Source organism: Pogonomyrmex barbatus, unplaced genomic scaffold (genome assembly GCF_055798465.1).
Source record: "Pogonomyrmex barbatus isolate J1 unplaced genomic scaffold, ASM5579846v1 scaffold6, whole genome shotgun sequence".
NCBI classification, from domain to species: Eukaryota; Metazoa; Arthropoda; class Insecta; order Hymenoptera; family Formicidae; genus Pogonomyrmex; species Pogonomyrmex barbatus.
The window spans coordinates 5,518,782-5,542,806 of record NW_028297160.1 but is presented as its reverse complement, the minus strand read 5'-3'; the positions used below and the strand labels follow the sequence as shown (position 1 = coordinate 5,542,806).

Below are 24,025 nucleotides of genomic sequence, written 5' to 3'. Positions count from 1 at the left end.
AAAAACTATATAATACTGTTACATTATTAACCTTCTGTTACAACATAACTGTCAAAACGATTTTCACGATGACAACCGTTTACGAAGTAAGCAATGAAGAAGTGCAATGAGAAATCAATTAGCATCATGGAAAAACGACAATAACAACTTCGATACATTTGAATATCGGCTATTCAAAAATGCCTTTTTTAGAAATGGATGGAATCAAAATTATATATAATTTTAAAAATAAAATTTTTACAATTATATAAGATACTTGCTATACTTCATACTTAGTATTTAAAAAAATAAAATCTTGGACAGCTATAAATTAAAAGAAATTATCTCTTTCATTTCCAAATTAAGTCCTATGTCCTATATTACAATTCTGTAAACGAAAATGCATTTCTGCAACGAAAAAATCGATATATCGAGTTGCTCGTTTGAACCTCCGAAAAGCTTAGAAGACACTCGTGCCGCCCTTTGAACCACTCCGACGGCAGTTTCTCAAATTGAAATTATTATGATCCAAATGAATTCTATTCTATTGTGGGGTTGCGATTATGTTCTTTTGTATAGCTGTAGAGCCCTTCGCGTCTGAGCGGCGGCGAGCGTCGGTGATGACGCATTGTAAAGCTTTTAAAGGGTGATATGGGAGCTCTTGAAAAACAACCGTGTAATGGATAGGTATATCCTACGTGAAACTGCGAAAAATTTCATCATTCGCGCTCACTCACAGTGTGAAAACGGAGTTTATGTTTATTGGCACTAATCACGCAAGCATTTTACCCTTATGCAATCATTACTGTTGCAGCAATATAATGTTTTGAAATGAACGAAAGTAGTCGCAACATATACCACATATACCACCTTGGTACTAGATTTGTTAGTTGAGAATAAAATAGTTGAGAATAAAATATCCGGAATTATATCCAAGAAATGTAATAATTAAATATGAGACTTGTGGCGACGCAATGTGTTAAATTTGTTATGGCCCACAGATCCCTACCAAATGTTCGGGGCGACGAGTAGTCGGCTCGCGAGCTCTGGTTCCGGTCAAATACAGCTCTGGCAGTTTCTACTCGAGCTTCTATCGGACTCCAGTAATGCCGCGTGCATCACGTGGGAAGGAACCAATGGCGAATTTAAGTTGACCGATCCCGACGAGGTGGCGAGACGATGGGGCGAGAGAAAGTCCAAACCTAATATGAATTACGACAAATTATCGAGGGCTCTGAGGTGAGTTTTAGGATGGTCTCTTCCGCCGACTACGCGACGCTCACGTCGCAACGACGGCGCGTTTTTCGCGAACGTCAAATGGAAAAGCCATTAACGGACCATTATTTATGTTTTGACGAAGTTTCGGGGAGAAAGTAAATTCATTGGGCACATAAACGTTCCGAACATTCGCGCGTTTGCTCGCGCGCACGTGTGCATGTGTTGGTGTCATCAGGATTTAGGGGGTGGCGGACGAGGGAGAAATTTCAATCACCGACAGTCAGACTGACTGGTAGACGCGGCTATTATTTTTCCATCAGATCCACTGATTATATTACGCGATTGCTCTTTTTGACGTCCCTTTTTTCCCGCTATATAAGAACTCTCGAACAAGCAAGTGAACTTATTTTTAATGGTAGAATTTTGAAAACTCCGAATTGAGTTCAAAATCCTTTTTAACTAAAATATATAAAATATATAAATAGTAAAACAATTAAGAACCAATATATACAGATCAAGAAAGAATATGATATTTATTATTTCGACGATAATCAAACAGTAATTAATATTTTTTAATTTATAATACATTGCAATATTATATTAAATAATTGTATTAAAATTGAAATCATAATTTCTAACATGATTATTTGAACAAATTTTTAAGTCACTCTTTAAAATTCATAGTTTCAATCTCAATTTTACTTTTTATAAAATGAACTATATATAACCTTTAATATTAATGACGGATTTATCAGTAAGTTGATGAAATTAATGAAAAAGAGTTAAAAATTTTGGTGGATGTCAAAGGATCTTCAAAATTTAAATGTATCTCCGGGCGCAAATTTTTTTTTATGAGAAGTTCCCAACAATATTAGCTTCAAAACTCCCCCTGCAAATCTATCATCGCTACAGACCTATCATCGCTGAGTGTGGAGAAAATCTGAATGTAGCATCCGGTCTGTTTGCAGGTACTACTACGACAAGAACATCATGACGAAGGTGCACGGCAAGAGGTACGCGTATAAGTTCGATTTCCAGGGTCTGGCAGCCGCGACGCAGCCGGCGGCGGCCGATCCGGCGGCGTACAAATACCAGAGCGAGCTCTTCATGTCCGGCTACGGCCACGCCAAGTTGAACCTGATGCCGCCGCCGGCGGCGTCGGTCTCGGTTTCCGTTCCCGGCGGCCTCTTCCAATCGGCATCGAGCTACTGGTCGACGAGCCCGGGCGCAAACTTGTATGCCGGCCATCACACGGCCTCCGGACACGTGCCACCTCATCTCGGCACCTATCCGCATTACGCATGACCCGCCGCCGAGCACTGGGGTGCCCTGGGCACGCCGCGTTGAAAGAAAAAAAAAAAAAAAAAAAAAAAAACAAGAAAAAAGTACGGAACCGCATCCGCCACCGTCGCCGTCGCCACCGTTGCCGTCGGCGGCAATGTGAAATCATAAATTGCGCCCCCCATCCCGCCCCCGCAGGCTCGGACCGCACATTGTTTCAGGTATTTGCACGAATCTGTCCATACCGCGTACTTGCTCGCGACATTATCCTTTCGTAATGGATTTTAAAGCAACTGTCATATTTCGAACGATCCGAAATAAACGCGAGACAGAATAAGTGGTCTGATGATTAACTTCCTGGTGCTCTCTTTCCCTTGAAACTGCATTTCAAGAGAAACACGATTAAATATGCAATTAATCTGTCATATTTGATATTTATTTCGTTTCGATAATATTCAACGTGTGTTCAGTAATAAATTTATTTAATCTCTTGACTTCGTCGAAAGTGTCAAGTAATAATTAAAAAAGCAGAAAACTTTCAAATATTAAACTTAATTAAGGGATTAAATTGTTAAAGGAGAAGAACGCAGAAGAAAGAAACAATAGCACGTGCTATCGTCTCAGTGATACAAACGTTTGTCGAGTTGAAAGAACTTTCAACTGACATCTCTACTAGGTACACATCTCAATTGAAGTTTCAAGAGTGCTTCTAAACATGGAAATGTGGGATGTTTATAACACAGAAGAAACCTACTTTGTGAAAGAGATAACATTAATTTAAATGAGTGAGTTCACATTCGAAGCTAACTAAAGTTTCTGGAAAAACTTAATTATCAAGTTATATTATATATACATTTTCCGAAATGCAGTTGGCAATTATAAAAATTTAACTTTTGCACAGGCCACTTATAAATAAATCTATATCGAATTAAAAAAAAAATACGTTTTGCATTGTAACCAACACGGACGAGTAGTTATATACAACTATAAGTCAATGTCGGATCGCAAGTAGTGATATAGGCTTTATAATCGTACGTAAATAGTAACGTATGACAATCACGTAAGCAGTAACGGATGACAAAAAATCCAAATGACGTAGACATTCGTTCAATGACATATACACAGAATTTATTATAAAAAAAAAACACAAATTCTTTATTAAGAAACTTTCAACAAACATTTTAATAATCAAAGTATGTTTTGTTGAAGCAGAGATGAAAAAAAATTTAATGAAGAGACAGATTTCTTCCTAAATATCTCGATATTTAATATTTTTCTCTGTTAATGTTTTTTATTCGTATTCTCTGCTTATGACAAAGAAATCAAATAATAGCTTTTCCAGTTTTATTCGCATAATGCGAAAGTTTCTTCTCATTTATTTGTTAAATAATTAGAAGTGAGACATGCATATTTACGTGAAGAACGTCAACCTAGTCAAGACGTGTTTGGACAGATCAAATTATCTAGATCTTGCAGTAATCCGAGCAAAATGTGCAATATACCATCACAAATTTTTTGGTGCAATACCTAAACATCTCAATCGGTGATCATTCGTCGCCTATGTACAGAAGCGACCCTGCATATTGATTACACTACGGATTGACACTACGGATTTTGATTCGCGGTCGACGGGGTGCGCCCCCCCCAAAAAAAAGAAAAAAAAAAGATTATTGTAAGAACATTGTACATACAGTAATAATGCATTACGTTAGTACAGGGTGTGCATCCGTGAGAAAATTCGCATGAATCTGTTTACCGTTACCGCAGAAAATACACGCGCATTCTTGGAGGAAATCTTAAAAATTCGAAAGCTTGCGTTTAACACGAGCGTCAGTCTCAATGATTCTTTGCCAAATATCTATACCAAAGAAAATTAGCTTCCTTATAATTTACGATTAGTAGCGTGTTAAGTGACACTATGTAGTTTAAAACTTGTTACATATATACATATATATAAACGTTGTTTTTTTCCAATATCAGTTTCCCTTCATCGACGTCGTTTGTCATCTTATCTAGTCATAACGTTTAACGTTTTGCTTTTTCTTTAGCGAAGTGTGCACACTTCTATCATTTGCGAGAATCCTATTCTGAGAGCGAAGTACACAATCGCATGACGGTAAATTGAGCATGCGAAATCGTTTGGTCCAAGGAAACGTGAATTCGTACGCGAAATAAGGAACCGACGGGATTCCGCGAGCATCGTCGGCGTTTGGATTACGGTTGGATTAAATCGGGCATGTGTACATTAAAATCGAAACGTGTGTCACCACTCGATTAACGAGTCACGATTTCAAACGGGGTCTCGCGACTGTTCGTTCGCAGAATGTACTCATGTTCGATTCAGACCAAGGCTAACACGTGTATCATAAAGTCTTTTAACTTATTTGTTACGTGAAGAAATGGGTAGAGACGCTACATAGAGACAAATCGAGCGATGGGCGTGCAGGAAACGATCATCGAACGTTATAATATTTGTACAACATAATCGTCAACATGTCGGTGCTTGCTTAAGCGTGAATCGCTCGTTCCTTTGACGTAATTTTACAACGAAACCGCGTTAACCGTGTATTCGCATCATCCGTCATCGTGGGATGTAGACGATAATCCAAAAAGTACAACGTTTAAGTCATATCAATTGACGGCACACGCAATCAGAATCGAACTCTTACTCCCATCCTTTTTAGAATCGCGTGAAATATGTGGCCGCTCTACCCATATCGAGACGAAGGGTGGATTGCCGAAACCGAATTCGATCCTGATCAAACAGCGCAAATTCGTAATTCGAAACATGATCTATTTCCGGAAGAACCACCCTACAAGAAGATATAATGTAGAAAAATATCATTGAACACTCTGAACTTTTTTCCATCGTTTAACATCATGATTTTTTTGAAAAAGTTAGAAAAAGTTGTGCATATTACCAGTAGCTTTCTTAAGGAAGAAAAAAATGTTATTATTTGATTGATATTTAACATATTAAATCAAAACGCAGTTTAATAAAAAATAAAATGTTTTAACAAATAAATGATGGTGCAGAGTTCATTATACTTTGCAGAGATGTAAATTTATGCATTGTTAATGATTAAACAATTAATGTGTGTGTGTGTGTGTGTGTGTGTGTGTGTTTGTGTGTGTGTGTGTGTGTGTGTGTGGTGTGTGTATAACAACTTTATTTTTAGAATTTGAGTATTACTTGTAAAAAATTCTTTATGATAAAAACTGCTTATAAATATATTTCGAAAATTCTACAAGTACTCATTCTAAAATTTTAAAATAACTACGGGATCAATTATTTCTTAAATATTAATATTGAAATATTATTTGAAATATTATTTTGAAATATTATATGAAATATTATTTTCTTATGAATATTACTCGAATTCTAGAAAATATAATTTGAAATACTTGTTGAATTTGACATGGATTTTTAAATATTAAACATAAATATTGAACTTGATTCCATCCCTACACTTACATCAGATTATATTGATCAGCCGTAAATATTGCCATGACAATATGCAAACTTTTATCTAACATAACGATTAATTTCTTTTTCAATAGTCTAAACGTTTAAAAACGTTTAAAAGTCTTGAAAAACTGCGAATGTTAAAGATGTTAAAGAGCATAAGCGCTTGACAACCGGAAGAATAGGAAACGATACGATTTTCTTTCGCGAAAATCGCTTCCTCATCGACTTCCTCATCGACGCGTGTCGGCAATCCGTCCCGGGAAGAAGAAAAAAAGGCGTACCTCGTGTGTCGGAGAAAAGCGTAACTCCTTAAGACGTATACTGTACCATACTACTCGTAAGTGGCCCTAAGCATTCCTAGAGTAACCTTAACGATTAGCGCGGCCCTCGGAACGGCCCGTGGGACCGATTGTGCGATCGGCACCGCGACGGGGAACGATCGTTATCCAGGAGATGGTTTCCGGATCGGTCCGACGGGTCACGAGCGCGAAGGGCGCTCATGTAGATAGGGTGTTTTCATGTGTAGCTTAGGCGTGTAGAGAATTTAGTCTTAGCGCGAGAATGCGACGAGAGAGAGAGAGAGAGAGAGAGAGAGAGAGAGAAAGAGTGGAGGAGAAACGATTGCGTGCGTATGTGCGTATTACGTGTACTTGTGTGTAAAGCGTGAGGTGTGCGCGCGTGCTCGAGCAGGCGTGATTTCGAGAATGGAGGTGAATAATAATAACTTCGATGACTATACAATGACGACGATGACAATGATGGATGGGTGGATGAATGAAGGGATGTCTGGCACTAGCGTAGAACGCGTTAGGTTAGATAGATAAGCGATCCCCCCCCTCCCTCCTTCTCTCCCTCCCCCTATTGAAGGCCGAAGGACTTTGCTAGCGTGATATAGCGGAGTTGAAGAAGGCACAACGGAATAGAGCTGAGAATATTGCAGGAACCGCACCCGGGAAATTGGGGGGGGAGCGCTGTTGTTGTTCTTGTTGTCGTGCGCTTGTATTAAAGTCGCCATGTTCTAATTAAACGTGCCGACGGGGTTGTATCAGTCGTCGGCAAAATCAATGTGGCTCCTATTTCTCTATGCGTTTGCGTTCGCCTTCTTGACCATACACAGCTGAACAGAGGAGCGAGCGAGCAGGGGAGGAAACAACCAAACGGACGGAAGGCACAACCAAAGAGGAGTCGGAGAAAAAAGTGGAATTCTACAGCTCTCCTCTCTCCCGCTCTTTGCGTTACATACGTATAAACGCGTGTGTGCAAACGAAATCAGGAAAGGAAAAAAAAAAAAGGAACGATCGTTAACGAAACGCGAAGGGAACGGTGCGGAGACACAAAGAACGGTCGTAGTGCGATGGAAGAGGAGGAGAAGGACGAGGAGGAGAAGGAGGAAAATGAGGGAAGAGGAGGCAGATAGGAGAAAAATAAGCCGAGGAACACACGGTAGGTCAGTCTTGGTTGCCGGCGGTTGGCGAATTGGTCGGGTTGCCATGGCGAAGAGGGCCGGGGTGTTCGCCGGGTTCGGCGGGGTCCGCCCCAACGGGAAACCCCCATTCGGGAAATTCGCGGCGTCGCCACGCCGAACCATGCCGCGGTGCCGGAGGTTTAGCTCGGCTTGGCTAATCGATTCTGCTACCAATCAGCGCCAGCGCCGTTCCTCCACATCTTCCTCCGCTTCGCTCTCTACCTCTCACACACGTGCACATACACATTTACATTCTTTCTCCCTCTCTCCCTCCCTCTCTCCTCCCTCTTTTGCGTTTTTCTTTCTCTCTCTATCTGATACGTATTTTGTGCACCACCACTACTACCGTCATCACCACCGTTACCGCCACTCGCCGCCACGAGCTCCGGCTGTATCCAACACCCCGCCACCCCCACACCCATTTTACCATCGTCGACTCTACCTTCGTGCGTATTCTCCTTCGGCGCTGTTAGCGCTATCAACACTACCTCTACTTACATACGCGCTCTTCTCCAACCGTCATCCCTCCGTATCTCATCCCTTGTGTGTGCTGCTCCAGTATCCGGATGCACCGCGAGCGGATGTAATAACGCATCGTGTCGAAGTTAAGGAGTACGTCTTGTTGGGAACAAGACGTAGAAAACATAGAAAATGAGCCATCCGTTTGCTCTTCATTAATCGAATTGTTTGCGAGAAAGAGTAACATTGTACCAGATTTTACGAGAGACAAACATTCATGTTTTGTGATCACTTGATACATCTGTATCGTAGAGGAAAGCTGATGTCCCTGTGCTATTTTATGCTCAAAAAAATGTTGTTCCATCTTTCACTCTTATTTACGACAAGAAATTATTGATCCTGTCATAAAAAATGAAATTTAAGATATATCAAGTATGCGCTAGATATTTAATTAAATCCGTCCTTTGTGAAAAAGTCCCAATCAAAATCACTATGATAAGCAATTTTTTATGTTAATTACATACTATTAATATAAAATTGTTAACAAAGATTCTAAATTTGATCTAGATTTAGATTTGATTTTTTCTTTGCATGAAGTAAAAAAATAATAGTTTTCGAATTATAAACAATTATAAATAAAAGATTTTACAAAAACTATATTTCAGAAATGCAAAAGTAAAACAGAATCTCGTTTAATTTCACAAATAAATTTTGAGGAATTTATAATTTAAGAATTATAGTTCTGAATGACTATTTTTCTCGACATTTTATATGTTACATCTTTGTAATTGATTCATATATGAATTCCATATGTTTGGTTAATAATTTAGGTAATATAAATAATTTCCCACATTTCTGATGATCTATGTCTATTATCAATGATGATCTATCATCAATGTATTTTTTAAATCTCTTAAGAAGAAAAAGAAAAAATTTAAAAGAAAAAATTTTTTGTTTTAAACCGCTGCAATTCAAAGCTAATAAAAGTAATAATAAATAGTTGGGTATGTTATCGTGAATGTATATGTAAATTCAAAAAAATAATAAAATTATAAAATTATAATTTTAATTATAATTATAAAATTAAGGATTCTGTCTTACTGAGTATTGCTAGCATTCTATTATTCTTTTTTTAGATTTTTTATGCGTTATATAATTCTTTATCTTTTTTATATAAAAAAATACAAAGATACACTATATTAGACAAAAAGAACATACGCAATATCTCTTAGATGCGATTTAGATTGATTTCGATGAAATTTTAATTATTTTAATCAATGATTAATTTATTAAACAATATTTTTTTATAAATAGAATTATTAATTTTTGTTATATAACATACAGAAGAAAAGATTAAATTAGAAACTAACTGAATTATTTTATAAGCGATTCGACTGAATAAATCATCACTATTTTATTAAATTTTATGGTCATTAAAGATAAACGTATTATATTAACGCATCTACTTGAAATCGTTCGATTCGCGTGTTGTGTTGAAAACATAAAAATGTTACCTTATGTGTCTCCATTGCAATTGAATTCGAACTTCGAGTATTTAGATTTATCCAGTCTTTCTCAATCTGGAAATAATGGTCGGATTAATTTTTACGGATATCACAAAAAAACCACAAAAAACAATTCAAATTTCGAAACTACCAATTTTTCTTGCTCACCTATTTGTTATTAGGATCAGCTAATTGTAATTTTATATAATAGAAGCGTCATCTGATGAGATTTACTGCGTACTACTCAAACAATATCATCGACAGACAAATTCGGTCATTAACCTGCATATTTGGAATATACAAGAAATGTAAGCGTGAATATCCTGAGAATATTCTGAAAATATACGTGAAATGATATAGTAATGTTTTGAAAACTTACGATTAATAAAATTATTTTTATATTTATATCGATGATCGATAATATCTATAATCTTCATTTCTCTTTGTTAATAATCACGAAACCTAGAGTTAAAATATCATGGATGAGGGATGAGAGAGATATTTGATTTTCAAATCGATTTTCAAATTTCAACAAAACTCGAAAACAATTTGAACTTCTAATATCCGAGATATTTAGTACAAGAGCACATTTCTTCAATTAACTTCCTTCTTGTAATAAATTATGACATGAATTCCATTGATAAAATCTTATGGCCAGATTATAAGTATAAAAAAAATTTTTTTCTCTCGCAAAACCACAATTCTTTATCTCGTCGATGGCAGTATGGCACGAAGCGAATAGCAATATTTTCAGGAAATTAATAGAAAAAAAGGATGGTTGTCAATGAACATAGAAGGCGCCAACGTACTCCGCGATGACGTGCTCCATATGATTCCTCTCTCTTTCTTTCTTTCTCTCTCTTCTCTTTCTCTCAAATACAATCATTCGCTTGTGTGGAAGTCATCGATATTTATTCCTCACTGGCTAATGGAAATGTCGAATGTTGTCTAGAAAGCACAGACATTTACTGACATAGATACGATCGGATACGTGGACTAAAATGAGCACGAAACATCTAAGTACCGGTATTAGAAGAATATTTATATCTCTCTGCGTGATTCATGTGAATTGCGCGATTGGCAAAGAAATAAGAATTCACCAATGTGTGTTCCTTCTTTCAGATTCGGCACTGCCGCCTCTCGTGCCCGACAAAATACGTCTATACAGTATGCGTTTTTGTCCATATGCGCAAAGGATACACCTGATATTGGATGCCAAACAAATTCCGTAAGCATGATCACATAACAAGTTATTCTTTGATTCGTAACCTTTTTTCTGAAATATTAAACCATATTCGAAATTTTTTGTTGATGTATATTTTTTTAAATTTTAATATATATTTTAAATATTAAAAAAATTTTTTTTATATGTTTTACGTTATAATTTTTCTGAATATTTTTATACATTTCTACGTACTTTGTATGTTGTCCTATTTTCAAATGTATAACACATGTTAATCTAACAAAATATCCATTTTATAATAAAAAAAAATCTCAACTTATAGAAAATATTTTCTATTTACTCAATAATTACCAAATGATTTTATATTTTATGTGTTTCTCTGTGTAATGTCTTTTTCTACATGCTTTGCTTTCAGGTACGACGTAGTATATATAAATTTAACAAACAAACCAAATTGGTTGATAGAAAAGAGTCCTCTTAATAAAGTTCCTTGTATCGAACTGGAAGAAGGAAAAACATTATATGAAAGCCTAATTATTGCTGAATATTTAGATGAAGCTTATCCTGAAAATAAGTTATTTCCTAGTAATCCGTTGGCAAAAGCTCAGGATAAGTTATTGATTGATAGATTTCATGCGGTAATATCATCTATGTACAAGGTATTTGTTATTGAAATCTTGTTTCAAAGTATTTATATATACCTACCTATGATTCTCAAATATGTTATTCTAATCTTATCATATTTAACTTTCAGGCACTTTATCTAGAAGCGGAATTAGCGCAAGATATGTTCAATGACGTATTAAATGATTTACAATTTTTTAATCGGGAATTGGTAGAGAGGAAAACTCCTTTCTTTGGAGGCAAAAAACCCGGTATGGTAGATTATATGATATGGCCGTGGTACGAAAGAGCAGATGTACTAAAATTAATAAAAGGGGAGCAATTTACCATACAAAAAAATTCTGTCCTGCAATTGGTAATTATTATAATATTGTTATTAGCAGATTGCACATAAATAATATCGTAATACCAATTTGTATGTAATATAGATTGAATGGATAGATGCCATGAAAGACAATCCTGTAGTGAAAAAAAGCTTTCTAAAAACTGAAATACATGCCAAATATGTACGCAGTCGTTTAGCTGGGACACCTCAGTATGATTTCATATGATCCATTCCATCTTGCGATATTTTAACTTCAAGCGTTATATCACTCGTATCTTACTATTTCAACCATAGCAAATTATATTTTATATAGCCATATAAATATATATATATATATAAATTTAAAAAATGTATAAATAGAAAAAAATTTGATTGTATAATATCTAAACCTAATATCTAAACCATGTGTATTAACTAGTTTATAAAAGAGGCATTTATTTTAAATGTTATATTAGTTAGCATATGAAAATAAAAATCTTTTTTACAGAAAAAAATACATTTGTTTTTATAATATATACATATAAAGATATATTTTTAGAAACAAGTATACATGTGATTGTAGGCCTGTTTCTTCTTTTTACATTGAGCTAAACTAAAATTCTTTTCTTACTTTCCTTATAAACTTTAAACATATATCTATTTCATTTTATATATAATAAAAGTACTTATTACTTTAATTGTAAAAAATAAACCTAGTGTTTATATATAGTGATGTTTATATATTGATATAATACATATTACTACATCTATTCTATTTAAATATCTCGATGTTATGACATTAGCAATCTTATTTGATTCAACGAGTATATATTATATAATTTGTAGTAAAAAAGATATCAAAATAAAAGTATTACAAATTTGTTTATAAAATGAATTCATAAATATTTATAAAATCTAGTGCATCAATTGGCAATTAGTGTAAACTATGTTCTCATAGTTGTATAAAAAACTTATAAAAAAATAGATAAATTAATATTACATTTTCGAAATATACATGCCTATTTTAGATTTTCTTGAAAATCATCAAATATATTCCATAAAAAAGGAAGCATACAAAGACCAAACACGCTGTTATCATGAAAGATTTAGAATTTTCTTTCCTCAAGCTTTGCAATTCCTTTTCATTTCGCCTGAGAACCTTCTTAACTTCCTCTAATTCGCCCTCCAATTTCTCTCGATCTTTCGCATTAAGCAATTTCGTCTTTAGTTTTCTCTCAATTACTTCGACCCTGTACAGGGTATCTTTCAGACTCTCCTCCACATGTTCCATCTGAAATATACGGACGATTAAGGTAATTTCACGATCAATTTTCATTTGACAAGCTATTAAAAACGTTAGCCGGACAAGCTATTAAAAACGTTATCAATACCTTGCTAATGATAGTGTCATTTCGTGTCATTGTGTACAGTCCGGTATGTACGTGTACCTAATTTCCACCTTCGGTATTACACTCGCAAAAAAACTCTGAGAGTAATAATCACTCACAGAGTAATAATCCTTGTTGACAGATGTGACACACACATGCGAGGAGATAAATTAAAGAGAGCAAACTGATGGTACATATTATATAGTCGGGAGTGCCATCATATTCAAAACATTACTCCAGTTCGCATCTAGATATGCCTGCATCATGATCATTAGTATTAAAAAGGAACAAGAAATTGTTTCGAAAGCTCTCGATCAAATTTCAATTAATTTATGATATTTCCAATTGGGGTTTAAGTTTTAATAAGTTCGAAATTAATAGCGTGGTTACTTTCAGGTATACACTGCCAGTATTGAAAATCTACAATATATGTAACAGAAACTATACATTTTCAATACGATACTAATGTATATCAGAACGCAGCTTATACGATCTACTTTGAAATGGACATAACAATTTTTTTGTTTGTTTCTATCTAGATTAAGTTTAATCTCAGTTTAATTTATTTTTTATTTTTTTCTAAATTTTTAGAATTGAAAAAAGATAGCAAGTTGAATCAAGATTAAAATTAATCTACATTGGTAAAGATGGGCTTTAACAGTTATAATTGTTAAACGATATTTATCAATTTATCTTTTATAATAAGAGGAGAATATAATTCAGATTTTTATATTTTGATTGATTGATTTTATATGTCACCTTTAACATTTTTCAACATACACTTTGCATAAATTCCTATGAACTGGATGAGGATGATAAGGGTACAAAATAGACGGTCTAAAATTCAGACAATTCAATATTTCATTGTTAATAATTATAAATATAATTTGTTTCATAACTTTAATGTATTATACAGAATAACCTTCGATCGCCAATGATTAGAGAGTTCAAATTACAATCTGTATATCCATGTCCAGAGAGACGTATTTTATGATTTTACAATAAACATATTCACACAGAAAGGATCGAGTAACTCGCTGCCTTCATTGTTATTTATCATATTAAAAAATAGTATCGACATTCTTTTTTTTCTTTGCTCAACAATTATAAAAAATGGTAATCAAACGGTGTTCGAAGCTTCAACTGATAAATAAAACATTAATAGAGGATAACAAAATAAATAAAGATGCAACAAATAGAACTATTGAGTTACCACTTGGTCTAGTTCATCAATCTTTCATCCTTGCGAGAAAATGGAAATCAACAAAAAGCAGCTTTCAAGCGAATAAATATTGGCAGCTAAAGCAATGAATGTTTCTCACACTTTCAAGCTAAAACATTACCATACGCATCTTCTGAACCTACAAAAAATTATATTCAGTATTTCATGAATTATTATTGCAAAGATAATGCAATGATATGTATATATCGTAAAATACAAATAATAATCAAATGTAAGTTGAGCAGCTCCTGAGTTTTATATCAATAATATAGCGAGGAATGAGAGAACATATAAAAATTCAATTCGTTTTCTTTTTTTAGATTTCTTTCTAGAAAATAATCTTCCTATCGTTATTTATATGCATATTATTAATATCGGTTAATTGAAAAAATAATAAAACGTACATATAATAACATATATTATTAAAAAATTTATCACATTCAATGATTTGACACACGCCATCACACAATAACTGCCAAGTTAAAATGCTGTATAATACATATTAGATTCAAAAATGGTTGGCAAAACCTATTAAAGTTCCATGAAGTAGCAAATTTATAAAGCTTGATATAGAAGAAAAATCATTGTGCCATTAGATAAATGACAAAAGTATTGTCGAGAAAAATTCTTGTACAGTGTTATTCTTACACTAGACATACAATTGTTCCAACAAAGAGCACAATATGCCTATTTTATAAATGTAATTTAACAGATATATAGAGATGTATAAAGATTTCTCTATGTGTAATAGAAAAAAATCGAACAGATTCGCGAAAATAGTAAACAGGAACACAAGTTACATCGTCATGCAAAGTATAGAGAAGTCATTAACACACGTGATTTTCATCAAACTAGTGTTAGAAAATTTGTTCGTAGTCGTATTATTAATCTTTCTTTAATTTAACTAATCATGCTGCTTGATTTGACTTTGTAGATGGAAAACTGATTTAATAGACCAGGTGATATCGGACATATTTTACACTTTATATAAATTCTAAAAATCTCGAAACCATGTAAGTACCGAGATTCCGAATTATGTGTTGCTATATAACAATTCATGAATTCAAACACTTTGAAAAATCCTATAGTTTGAAGAAAAAGCCAAAAACTCTTAGGAACGCGGAAGCTTTGAAATGCTGAAGACTCACTGGAACACAAAACATTTGGCATTTGAAGAAAATTCGATTTCGCAAATACCCAACATGCAACCGTTTTATGTGAAAATGTTTTGTGTTCCCATATCTGTCTATTTAGCAACTCATTCTTAGGAGATTGGTGCTTTCTCTCTATAGACGATCATTCAGTATCCAAATATATTTTAAGTGCTCTCTCTCGACGTGGACTGTAACTCGAAGTAGTAGAAAGCGGCGTTAATCGTGAATTTTCCTTAACAGCGATCTCCATTACCTCGTCAGCGTTCAATTGTTTTGGCTTTTCTCTATTATCCCTAAAAAAAAAGCCAAAAATTTCATAAAATTAAATAATATTTCATTAATTACATATTTTAAAAAAATATATAATACATACATACCTATATAAGAAGACAGCACCATCTTCAAAATTGAAAGATAAACTATCATGATGTTCATTCCAATCATGCTCGTTTTGGATTCGAAGCACCGAATTGTCACATGGAAAACTACCTTTTCCCTTTGCTATATCTATATGTTCTTCCGGAATATCTGATATTGAGGAAAGCTAGAAAGGAAAAGACAATAATAATATTATGTTCTTTTATCTTCTTATTGATGTAAAGATTTTCTTAACTTACTTTCTTTTTTAGTTCTTCAACGGTTCTATTATCCATAACAATTTCTTGAAATTGCCCCAATTGTAATTTTGCTGGCAACCACCTTCTGACAAACAAGACAATTTGAGTAGTATCTGTGACTGTCTCTTTATCTGATAATTCTTGAACAATCATTTCAAATTGCGAATGAAATCGAAGATCTTCAAACTTCTGTTCATTTAGGAATACTTTTGAGGCTGTTTTATAATACTTTTTCCTAAGTCGGCATTTTTCATATGGTATATCTATATCATATTTTCTTTTTATCTCTGCCAATATTTCTTTCTTTGCATGTCCGACTGTCATATCTTTCGAGACAATCCATTCGCATAAAAATTTGTAAGGCTAATAAAATTTTAATCCACAATAAGATTTCTCAATAACAATAAGATAAAACATAGAATTTCTTTTATGTGTGTAAAATATAAAAAAATGACAAACCTCAGTGGAATCAATCAATAATTGATATAATTTTACTTTAAATTCTCCATTACGCAAAGCTCTTCCGAGTTTCACATTAAGTCTCTCACCATCCTCATATGAATTAAGTTGGTCTGTCAAACAGCTACATTCCGTTTCACCAGAATTTGATAGACGGAAAACTTTAAAATATTCCACAGGTACACCTACGAACGGTTCTAAATCTTTCTTCAAAGTGCTCAACCTCATTCTTTTATCCACTAATACTTTAAGTACTATAAAAAAAGAAAGAGACAATTAAATTAAAAAATCAATGCTTATATAAGATTATATCAGAAAAACTGAATTAAACATACATTTTTGTTGAGTACTATCTGCATATGGCGTAGCTCTAAAATAATAATCGGAGTCGTCATCGATATCCCAGTTTTCTATTTCAAATTGCTTTGAAATCTTATAGTCCCTATAGTTACGCCTATGCCACGATTGTGGTTCAATATCAACACCCTCTGGTGCATCACCGACCAACGTTTTATCACTATCGCTAAGGCTACTATCTTCACTATTGCTTTGTTCAGGAGTATTCCATTCTTCAGCTTCTCCTAATTGAGGGCTTATATTTCGTATAGTGGTATCTTCATTACTTCGTGTACAACTTTTCGAGGTTTCATTGTATTTTAAATTGGCATCCCAATGTGACTTTCCAATAATTTCGATGTCAAGTTTAGACGGACCACTGGCAACAGATTTCTCCTTCTCTTCATATTTATCATCCAACAATGGGATATTTAATTCTTCCAATGTTTCTGTATAAAAATTAAAACAAAGATTTTTTTAGAATTTGGAATTTTTGTTACACAATAATTAGCAATAATAATTTGCAATAATAATTTTAATTATTGACACATTCATTCTGTAAACTATTTAAAAATAAGTCACCTTTACTGGTGTCTGGTAATTGGACGTTTAAAGAGATAACATGTCTAAAATTCTCAATGATTCTATGTACTGTTGATTCTTGAAAAGATTTGTTATTATCTATATCGTACATCGTTGATATAAATACTTTATTTGCATTATAAAATCCTTCAGTTTGAAGATCACTATCATCATTTTCGACTGGTCTAGTTTCCGGATATTTTCGCAATATTACTTTCATTTGCTTAGGATCCATATTAATAATTTTTCCTACGGTTTGTTTATATTCTTTAACACTTTGCGACAATAAACCTCGAATATCGATGGGACCATCAATTACCTCCTCTCGAGTTACATCTATGACAAATACCTTAGTTGCAACTCCTGAAACGTAATATTTAAAAAGTTAGAATACTTGACAATATACAATTATCCAATGTAAATATGAAATACAATTAATCATATCTATCCAATTTTATACTTACCACCTGGTAAATATGTCTCAAACTTTTGATCTTTACGACGAATTTCTAACAACCAATCAAATCGACGTGAAAATCGCCATATATTTCCAACAGGTTCATGCTCTCGATCATCATAACTACACTCTATTAAATCGGTATTATGTTCATAACTAACTAAACGACACTGATCCAGATTCACTACATTTTCAAGACCAAATTTCTTATATGCTTTCTCTGTTGCTTCGGCCCAAGTAATATCAGGCATAACATATAATTTAACATTCATCAATTTTCCTTCTACGGGATGATGACAGTATACCTTTAATCTGGGTATAGACATTTGTTTCTCACGATTTTTCCTATCATTATCTTCACTTTCCTTCATTTTTTTTAATAGCTCCTACAAATATATAAAACAAATATATTAAATAATATAGAATATATTTCAAAGAATATAGAATATTAAAAAAAAAATTTGAATATGTACTTTAAAAAAACTAACAAATTTATGTTGCAAAAGATCTTTCTTATCTCTCGTACAATTAAAATTTTTTTTATTCAAAAATAAGTTTTATTATAAATTAAAATTATTTAAAAGATAATTATGCGTAGATTTAAAATTGTAATTGTTAATTGAAATTGTTTGGCTATTGATTCTGAATTGACCAAACTATTTTAACTTTAAATTTACTATATAATTCAATGTTGTTTAAATTTTTATCTATATCATACCTGAATATGTCGTGGAAAATCTTCAGTTTGCATAGGTAGAGTATTACGGGTACGATCGATTTGCCTATACATGAGCATATATGCATTCGTACTACTGCTATATGCACCGCTATAATATGCCCTTGAAGGTCCACCGCCATACGTTTTTTGAATATCGTCATGAGTAATCTGAAAATATAATACAATAAAAAAATTTATTATTAATATCAATTACTCAATAAGTTATATAAAAATTAATCTCCATACCTGAGTTACACTTTGATCATTAAAGCACAACCATTCTTGTGTCCTGAAATCCTTTATATAAGCGTAATAATGACCTCCACTCGCACTACCGCTGTGAATCATGATTGAAAATAATTCATACATGTATGGGCCTTTTCCCAGCATGTAAGTACTACGATTTTTTTCATTTTCATGATTGTGCGTAATACAATTCGACGTTGACGGGCCATTGCTCATATCAATACCTAAAGTTGAGCACATCTTCTAATAATATTCTAAAAATTCTTTCTATAAATTACTATCCTAATATTATACCTTCATCATCATCCTGATCATGACTGACCGAATGATTACTATTTGAAAGGCTATTGTCACATGGTACACAATCGTCGTCTAAAGTACCACTATCTGTCGTGGAACTATCATCGTATTTGATACCTAAGCCAATATCCTCTTCACCACCTGGAGATTCTTGACTCGTTGTGGACGAAATGAAGGAGTTCAAATTTAATATATCTGGAAATGTGACTCTGCAACAATACAAATCACCATGCAAAATTAAAAATAAAAATGATATTCATTAGTCAAATGTAATATTGTATGATTTACATACTTATCATTGAGCTTGATTCTATGGAAGGTTTTGTAATCGAAGTCAAACCGCTTGAGATGCAAAGTTAACAAATACGGAAACTTCGTAAACTTCAATCCTTTATGTGCATCACATTTTTTATCGCATTTTTCACAATGATATTGATTAGTTCCTTCTAATGTTTCGTATTGGACAAACGCTCTGATCGCTTCCTCCTACGAGAAAGTTTCTTTTTCTTATACATGTATATATAAATATAAATAGCACTTCAAATTGCAGCAAGCAGCGATGTATTACCACGCTATTATATGCAACATTGCTTCCAAACGGTCTAACTGGTAACGGGATATCAAGAAATGTATCTTCTCTTGATTTCTCTGTTCCACACTCAAGGCATTTAACGTAATCGATCATCTTTCCTAGCGACACAGAAAGCAAATTACAGATATTTTCACAACTCACGTATAATGATATTTTGTACCTTCATAAAGTCTATTAATTAGATCCGCTTGTTCTGTATTTTTGAATTTCTGTTCCAATGCATCGAACATAACTCTACAAAGTTCTTGAATGTCGTGTTGCTGCCATGCTTCAGTAGAATCCCATCCAAAACTTTTAGTTAAAGATGTTGTTTCCACTGCTGATCTTGTAGATGTCTATTTAAAAAACATAATTATATTGTTAAAAATTATTTTAAACATTATACTAAGCTTACTAAATGCATATCATACCTGCAAGTTGAGAAACAATTTCTGCAGTTGATATGGTATGCTTAGAGCTTCATCCTTTTCTGAACCATCTACATATTCCCAATTATATAGCGCATTACGAAATTCTGGTGTCATATACAGTGCTTGAAGAAGACTATTCAAGTAACAAGTCATTGCTTGATTGACTAAACCAACATAACCTGAAAGAAAATTATTATATAGATAATACTAATAAAAGCTTTCATTAATATATAGACAAATTAAAAGAATTCCTAAATTGTATATTACATACTTGTCTCAGTTTTAATAAAACTTCTGAAATTAACTTCTTCTCTACCATCTCTAACATCTTCTCTAACATCTTCTCTAACAATATTCTCCTCAGTCCATACTACGTGTGGCTGAAGAGATGATGCACCTGTGAGATTATATGTTGGCAGACTATAATCCATATTTTTCGGTGGTGTTAAGTCAATAATAGGGGGCTGTGTTGGATCAACAACAAATAAAGTATTTTTCATCTCAGATAAACTTGAATCAACCGAGAAATCCACTCCAATCTGTTCCATTGTTTTGTCTTTCAACTCAGACAAGTCAATCTAATAATTGGATATAATATAAATCCTATTAAAATATTTATACATTATGTGTAGTATTATATATTGAGAAAATATAATTAAAATAACCGTTGTGCGTGATGATGTACATAAAAGCAACCTAAAGCTGTCCGGTTGCATATGATAATGTTCTTCAATATAGTTATAAAGTTCCTTTACACATGTAGATGCATATAATGGAAATTTGTTGCTAGTACAAAGTTTGTGGTTGGCCTCAAAGGGCACATTAAACTGAACGACACATACTTGAGTTTTTTCACCAGCTTTGCAAACCATGATCTGTAACTATCAAATGCATAAATACTATTAAATCATATATTTAGCACAATAATTAGTGATAAATGTTCTATAAAGCAATTCTCTATAAAAAAGAGAGAGAAAAATTGTTATAATATAATCTTCTTTAATGCACTTTAGTTGTTTATAAATATAATTGCAAACAAGTATAATGCCAATTTATATCTTTAAATAAAATTGCATATATTATCAAATTATAAAAATGAAATTCTATAAGATAAATAATAAAATTAGATCACTGATAATTTTCTAATAAAAATCTTTTAATAAAAAACGTATTATAGCATAACATTAGAGGGAAAAAAAGTACAACACTCATTTAGTATTGGAATATGAAATTTAGAAAAGTGATTATTAAAAGCTTATCATATACTTCTGAGTAGACAAAAATTGGCATTCTGCCATACTAACGGTGGAAAATGAGCAAGATCTACGCAACACAGCAGGATGCTGCTCTGCACGGCATGACACAGTACGGAAAGCCTATAGAGCCTCCAGCTATATTTAGAATGTCTAAACCAAGCTTGTGAAATGGCTCTCTTTTCTGAGATCGCAACACATCTCTCTTTCCACCTCTCTGCTTTCCTATTTTATAAATCTTCCTTTTTTTTAATCACGAGACAGAATTAAAATATAAAAAAATTACAATTATTTCCCTAATAATTATAAACATCCACTTATATATTTATTTATATAATTTTTTATTCTTATATTTTTATTTAATTGTGCATCTATAAACAGAGTATGTGTCATCTTTTTTATTATACTTTTCTATAAAATAGAAATTATTTTTGTTACTACAAATAGCACTATTTTGAAGATTATAAGTATATCCAATTAGAAATAAATAATATTCAAAATAGAATGCTTCATAAAAAATCTGAAAAATATATTAAATAGATTTTATTAAAACTTACCTATCTTTTAATGATGTATACTCTAATGGAAAGCTTATTTCTAATCAACTGATCCAACCTAAAATATACAATATATATAAATATACATTAAAAGAAACATCAAATAAAGATTTTCTAATACATATCGTTCAATATAAATTAATTCTATTTAATTCTATTTTTCTATTTCTTAATTTGTATTTTCTGCAATACGTTTACTCTCATTATATTTTATAACTTCGTTAGATAAGTTGATGATAAATTTTATATGGACCAGCATTCAATCTTGATAACTGATATAATAATCGGTATAGAGCCGCACGGAAGGTAATACAATGATTAAAAAGAAGAGAGCCTCAAAGTATTCCACAAGATTAAATATTTCTTGCTTTTGTCCTACGGTCTGTAACTATCCAGATATATCATAAAGGACACAGAGGAGCAATTGTGAGTAGGCACTATTTTAAACGAATTGCCATCGGCAGAGATGTTTTCTCGAGGATCTCTCGATCACGTTGCATCGCGCCGCATTCTAACATCGCGTCACGCGTGTATTACGCGCGTTATGTAAATACAAGCATTCACTCGACGGTAACATATCCGCGGCGATTAAATCCGAGACGCGGCCGCGACACTCAGGAGATCGGAATGCGTCGCCGTGTCGGGGAAAGCTCGACGGCGATCAGGCCGCCGGGGCCCCGCGACCTCCCTGATGTCGTCCCTCCGCGCTCGTCGTATCTACCGCGACCGGGCTGATCGGCAGCGGGACCCGCGGATGTTCGCGCGCGCGCACACGCGAAACGGTCGCCAAACGGTGCCGAGAATCCCCCCGGTGAACTTCAAATGGACATTTATCACAGCTGTGCGGCCGCGTGAACGGCCAGCCGAACGAATTTCAGCGATAACAAAACGGAGACTGTGACCGAGATTGATCCAGCGCGTCCCGTCTCTCTTTCTCATTCCCTCTTTCTTCCTCGCGCTCGTTCCCGTGGGTCTCTCGTGACGCGTTCCCGGCGTATTCCCGGCGAAGAACGCGAAATCACCCGGCATGCCGCTCCCGACGACCCCGACGACTCCGACGACGGATCCGTCGCGATCTGACGGAGCCGCACGCGGTTCGCACCAACCTCGCGATTCAGAAACAGGAGTCCTTACCGAAATCACTGACACATGTACAACGCATTCACTTTACGCCATGTTCCCTGGACGGCGCACGGCGCATCATCACTCTCGGTGGCTGTCAAGCGGCGGTGGGGGAAGAAAGAGCGCGTGAGAGAGAATAAGAGGGGGGAGCGTTCCGTACCGCGCCCTGACGTCGTCTTTCGGAAGTACGCGGGTAACGGGATCTCGTCAGAAGTTTCCTCTCTTGCTCTCTTCGTCCCTCTCTCTCTCTCTCTCTCTCTCTGTCTCTCTCTCTCTCTCTCTCTCCTTCTCTCGACGTTCCGTTTGGCGCTCCGATGCTGAAGCGAGGTGTTCGCAATTATTCGTAATGTATTCACGCGTGAATGACAAACAATATCGAATATATTTATTTACTTACGCACTTTGTATGCAACACATTTAATACGAAGCCTGCTCTTTTTCGCTTTCTCGCACGGATCATTTTGTTTCTTCTTTTCTCCAACACAAAAAGAAAAAAAAAGCTGAACTATGAAAGAAGTAAGCTAAAATGAATAGGCCTAGTAGTATATCAACGGACACACGTGTTCAGAATTTTTATTTGTTGTTTCTGAGATATACTTTATCAAATAACGTAACAAACATGACTGATATAGAGTGTCCCAAATTTGTGGCATAATATGTGATAACAAATTGCTGAAATTATATCTTTAATGTGTGAAATGCTAAGATTATAATAATTTCTGAATGGGAAATATTTCATGTTAATTTCAGGCATTCAGACAAAAAGTTTTCATTTCGGATCTGATTTTTCTTTCAATTCTATGATAAATTATAAATAATTTAATGTGAGAGCATCATCATATTTACTCATCATATTTAAACAAATAAAAATAAGACAAGAAATGAGCGATTTTGAGATATCAATTTTATATATAAATAATAATTATAAAAAATATGAATTATTCAAAAAAACCTAAAAGAAATAATAAGAAATAAAACATATTGTTTTCTCAAAGAGAACTTTGCGAAATATTTATTGAAGAAGAAGTATATTGATCAAACGAGAAAAGGATATATTGATTTATTTTTTTGATGTTTACATAATTTACTACACTACACAATGTTGTTGATTCACCGATAATAATA

The 24,025-nt window shown here is 33.8% G+C and overlaps 4 protein-coding genes and 1 long non-coding RNA gene across 19 annotated transcripts in view; 2 read left to right on the top strand and 3 right to left on the bottom strand.

Moving 5' to 3' along the window:
- Positions 1–7,012, top strand: part of Ets65A (DNA-binding protein D-ETS-3) — a 55,202-nt gene extending 48,190 nt beyond the window's left edge. For all 7 annotated transcript variants that reach the window (XM_011634339.2, XM_025217567.2, XM_089082764.1 and 4 more), the window contains 2 exons: positions 981–1,218; positions 2,166–7,012. In XM_011634339.2, the coding sequence (XP_011632641.1) occupies positions 981–1,218; positions 2,166–2,502 (575 nt within the window). In that variant the 3' untranslated portion in view covers positions 2,503–7,012. The remainder of the gene's footprint in view (positions 1–980; positions 1,219–2,165) is intronic.
- Positions 7,013–9,260: 2,248 nt separating this feature from the next.
- On the bottom strand, positions 9,261–10,323 carry LOC105424216 (uncharacterized). Its single transcript, XR_967506.3, has 3 exons — positions 10,186–10,323; positions 9,545–9,710; positions 9,261–9,451 (listed from the first exon to the last, which is right to left on the bottom strand). It is a non-coding gene; the product is annotated as an uncharacterized LOC105424216 (long non-coding RNA).
- Positions 10,238–12,002, top strand: LOC105424214 (pyrimidodiazepine synthase). Its single transcript, XM_011634340.3, has 5 exons — positions 10,238–10,402; positions 10,499–10,604; positions 10,975–11,218; positions 11,314–11,538; positions 11,612–12,002. Exons 1-5 carry the CDS (start codon positions 10,378–10,380, stop codon positions 11,732–11,734), a joined length of 723 nt encoding a protein of 240 aa, XP_011632642.2. The 5' UTR covers positions 10,238–10,377; the 3' UTR covers positions 11,735–12,002.
- Positions 11,919–13,298, bottom strand: LOC105424217 (uncharacterized). The gene is made up of 2 exons (XM_011634341.3): positions 12,879–13,298; positions 11,919–12,778 (listed from the first exon to the last, which is right to left on the bottom strand). The coding sequence occupies exons 1-2, from the start codon at positions 12,906–12,908 to the stop codon at positions 12,512–12,514; spliced, it is 297 nt and encodes a 98-aa protein (XP_011632643.2). The 5' UTR covers positions 12,909–13,298; the 3' UTR covers positions 11,919–12,511.
- A 420-nt stretch (positions 13,299–13,718) lies between these two features.
- On the bottom strand, positions 13,719–23,042 carry Usp47 (ubiquitin specific protease 47). 9 transcript variants are annotated; one of them, XM_089082753.1, is made up of 19 exons: positions 22,913–23,041; positions 21,779–21,836; positions 21,273–21,463; positions 20,634–20,849; positions 20,240–20,546; positions 19,969–20,147; positions 19,719–19,893; positions 19,535–19,656; positions 19,259–19,452; positions 18,961–19,175; positions 18,667–18,890; positions 18,421–18,588; positions 17,710–18,088; positions 17,246–17,608; positions 16,663–17,112; positions 16,328–16,581; positions 15,869–16,231; positions 15,629–15,795; positions 13,719–15,544 (listed from the first exon to the last, which is right to left on the bottom strand). In XM_089082753.1, exons 4-19 carry the CDS (start codon positions 20,838–20,840, stop codon positions 15,394–15,396), a joined length of 3,918 nt encoding a protein of 1,305 aa, XP_088938879.1. In that variant the 5' UTR covers positions 20,841–20,849; positions 21,273–21,463; positions 21,779–21,836; positions 22,913–23,041; the 3' UTR covers positions 13,719–15,393. The 9 variants fall into 9 exon arrangements, with proteins under 9 accessions (XP_088938879.1, XP_088938884.1, XP_088938881.1 ...); XM_089082758.1 differs by having other exon boundaries at positions 20,634–20,843; XM_089082755.1 differs by having other exon boundaries at positions 21,273–21,459.
- Between the last annotated feature and the right edge of the window lie 983 nt (positions 23,043–24,025).

Bases quoted from the DNA above. Each gene is read 5' to 3' on its own strand.
- LOC105424214 (XM_011634340.3), top strand. From the start codon at position 10,378: ATGAGCACGAAACATCTAAGTACCG. The intron at 10,403-10,498 runs GTATTAGAAGAA...TCCTTCTTTCAG, and splicing joins CACGAAACATCTAAGTACCG to ATTCGGCACTGCCGCCTCTC. The intron at 10,605-10,974 runs GTAAGCATGATC...CTTTGCTTTCAG, and splicing joins TTGGATGCCAAACAAATTCC to GTACGACGTAGTATATATAA.
- LOC105424217 (XM_011634341.3), bottom strand. From the start codon at position 12,908: ATGACACGAAATGACACTATCATTAGCAAG. The intron at 12,779-12,878 runs GTATTGATAACG...CGTATATTTCAG, and splicing joins ATGACACTATCATTAGCAAG to ATGGAACATGTGGAGGAGAG.
- Usp47 (XM_089082753.1), bottom strand. From the start codon at position 20,840: ATGGTTTGCAAAGCTGGTGAAAAAACTCAAGTATGTGTCGTTCAGTTT. The intron at 17,113-17,245 runs GTGACTTATTTT...ATTTTTATACAG, and splicing joins ATTACCAGACACCAGTAAAG to AAACATTGGAAGAATTAAAT. The intron at 16,582-16,662 runs GTATGTTTAATT...CTTTTTTTATAG, and splicing joins AGATAGTACTCAACAAAAAT to TACTTAAAGTATTAGTGGAT.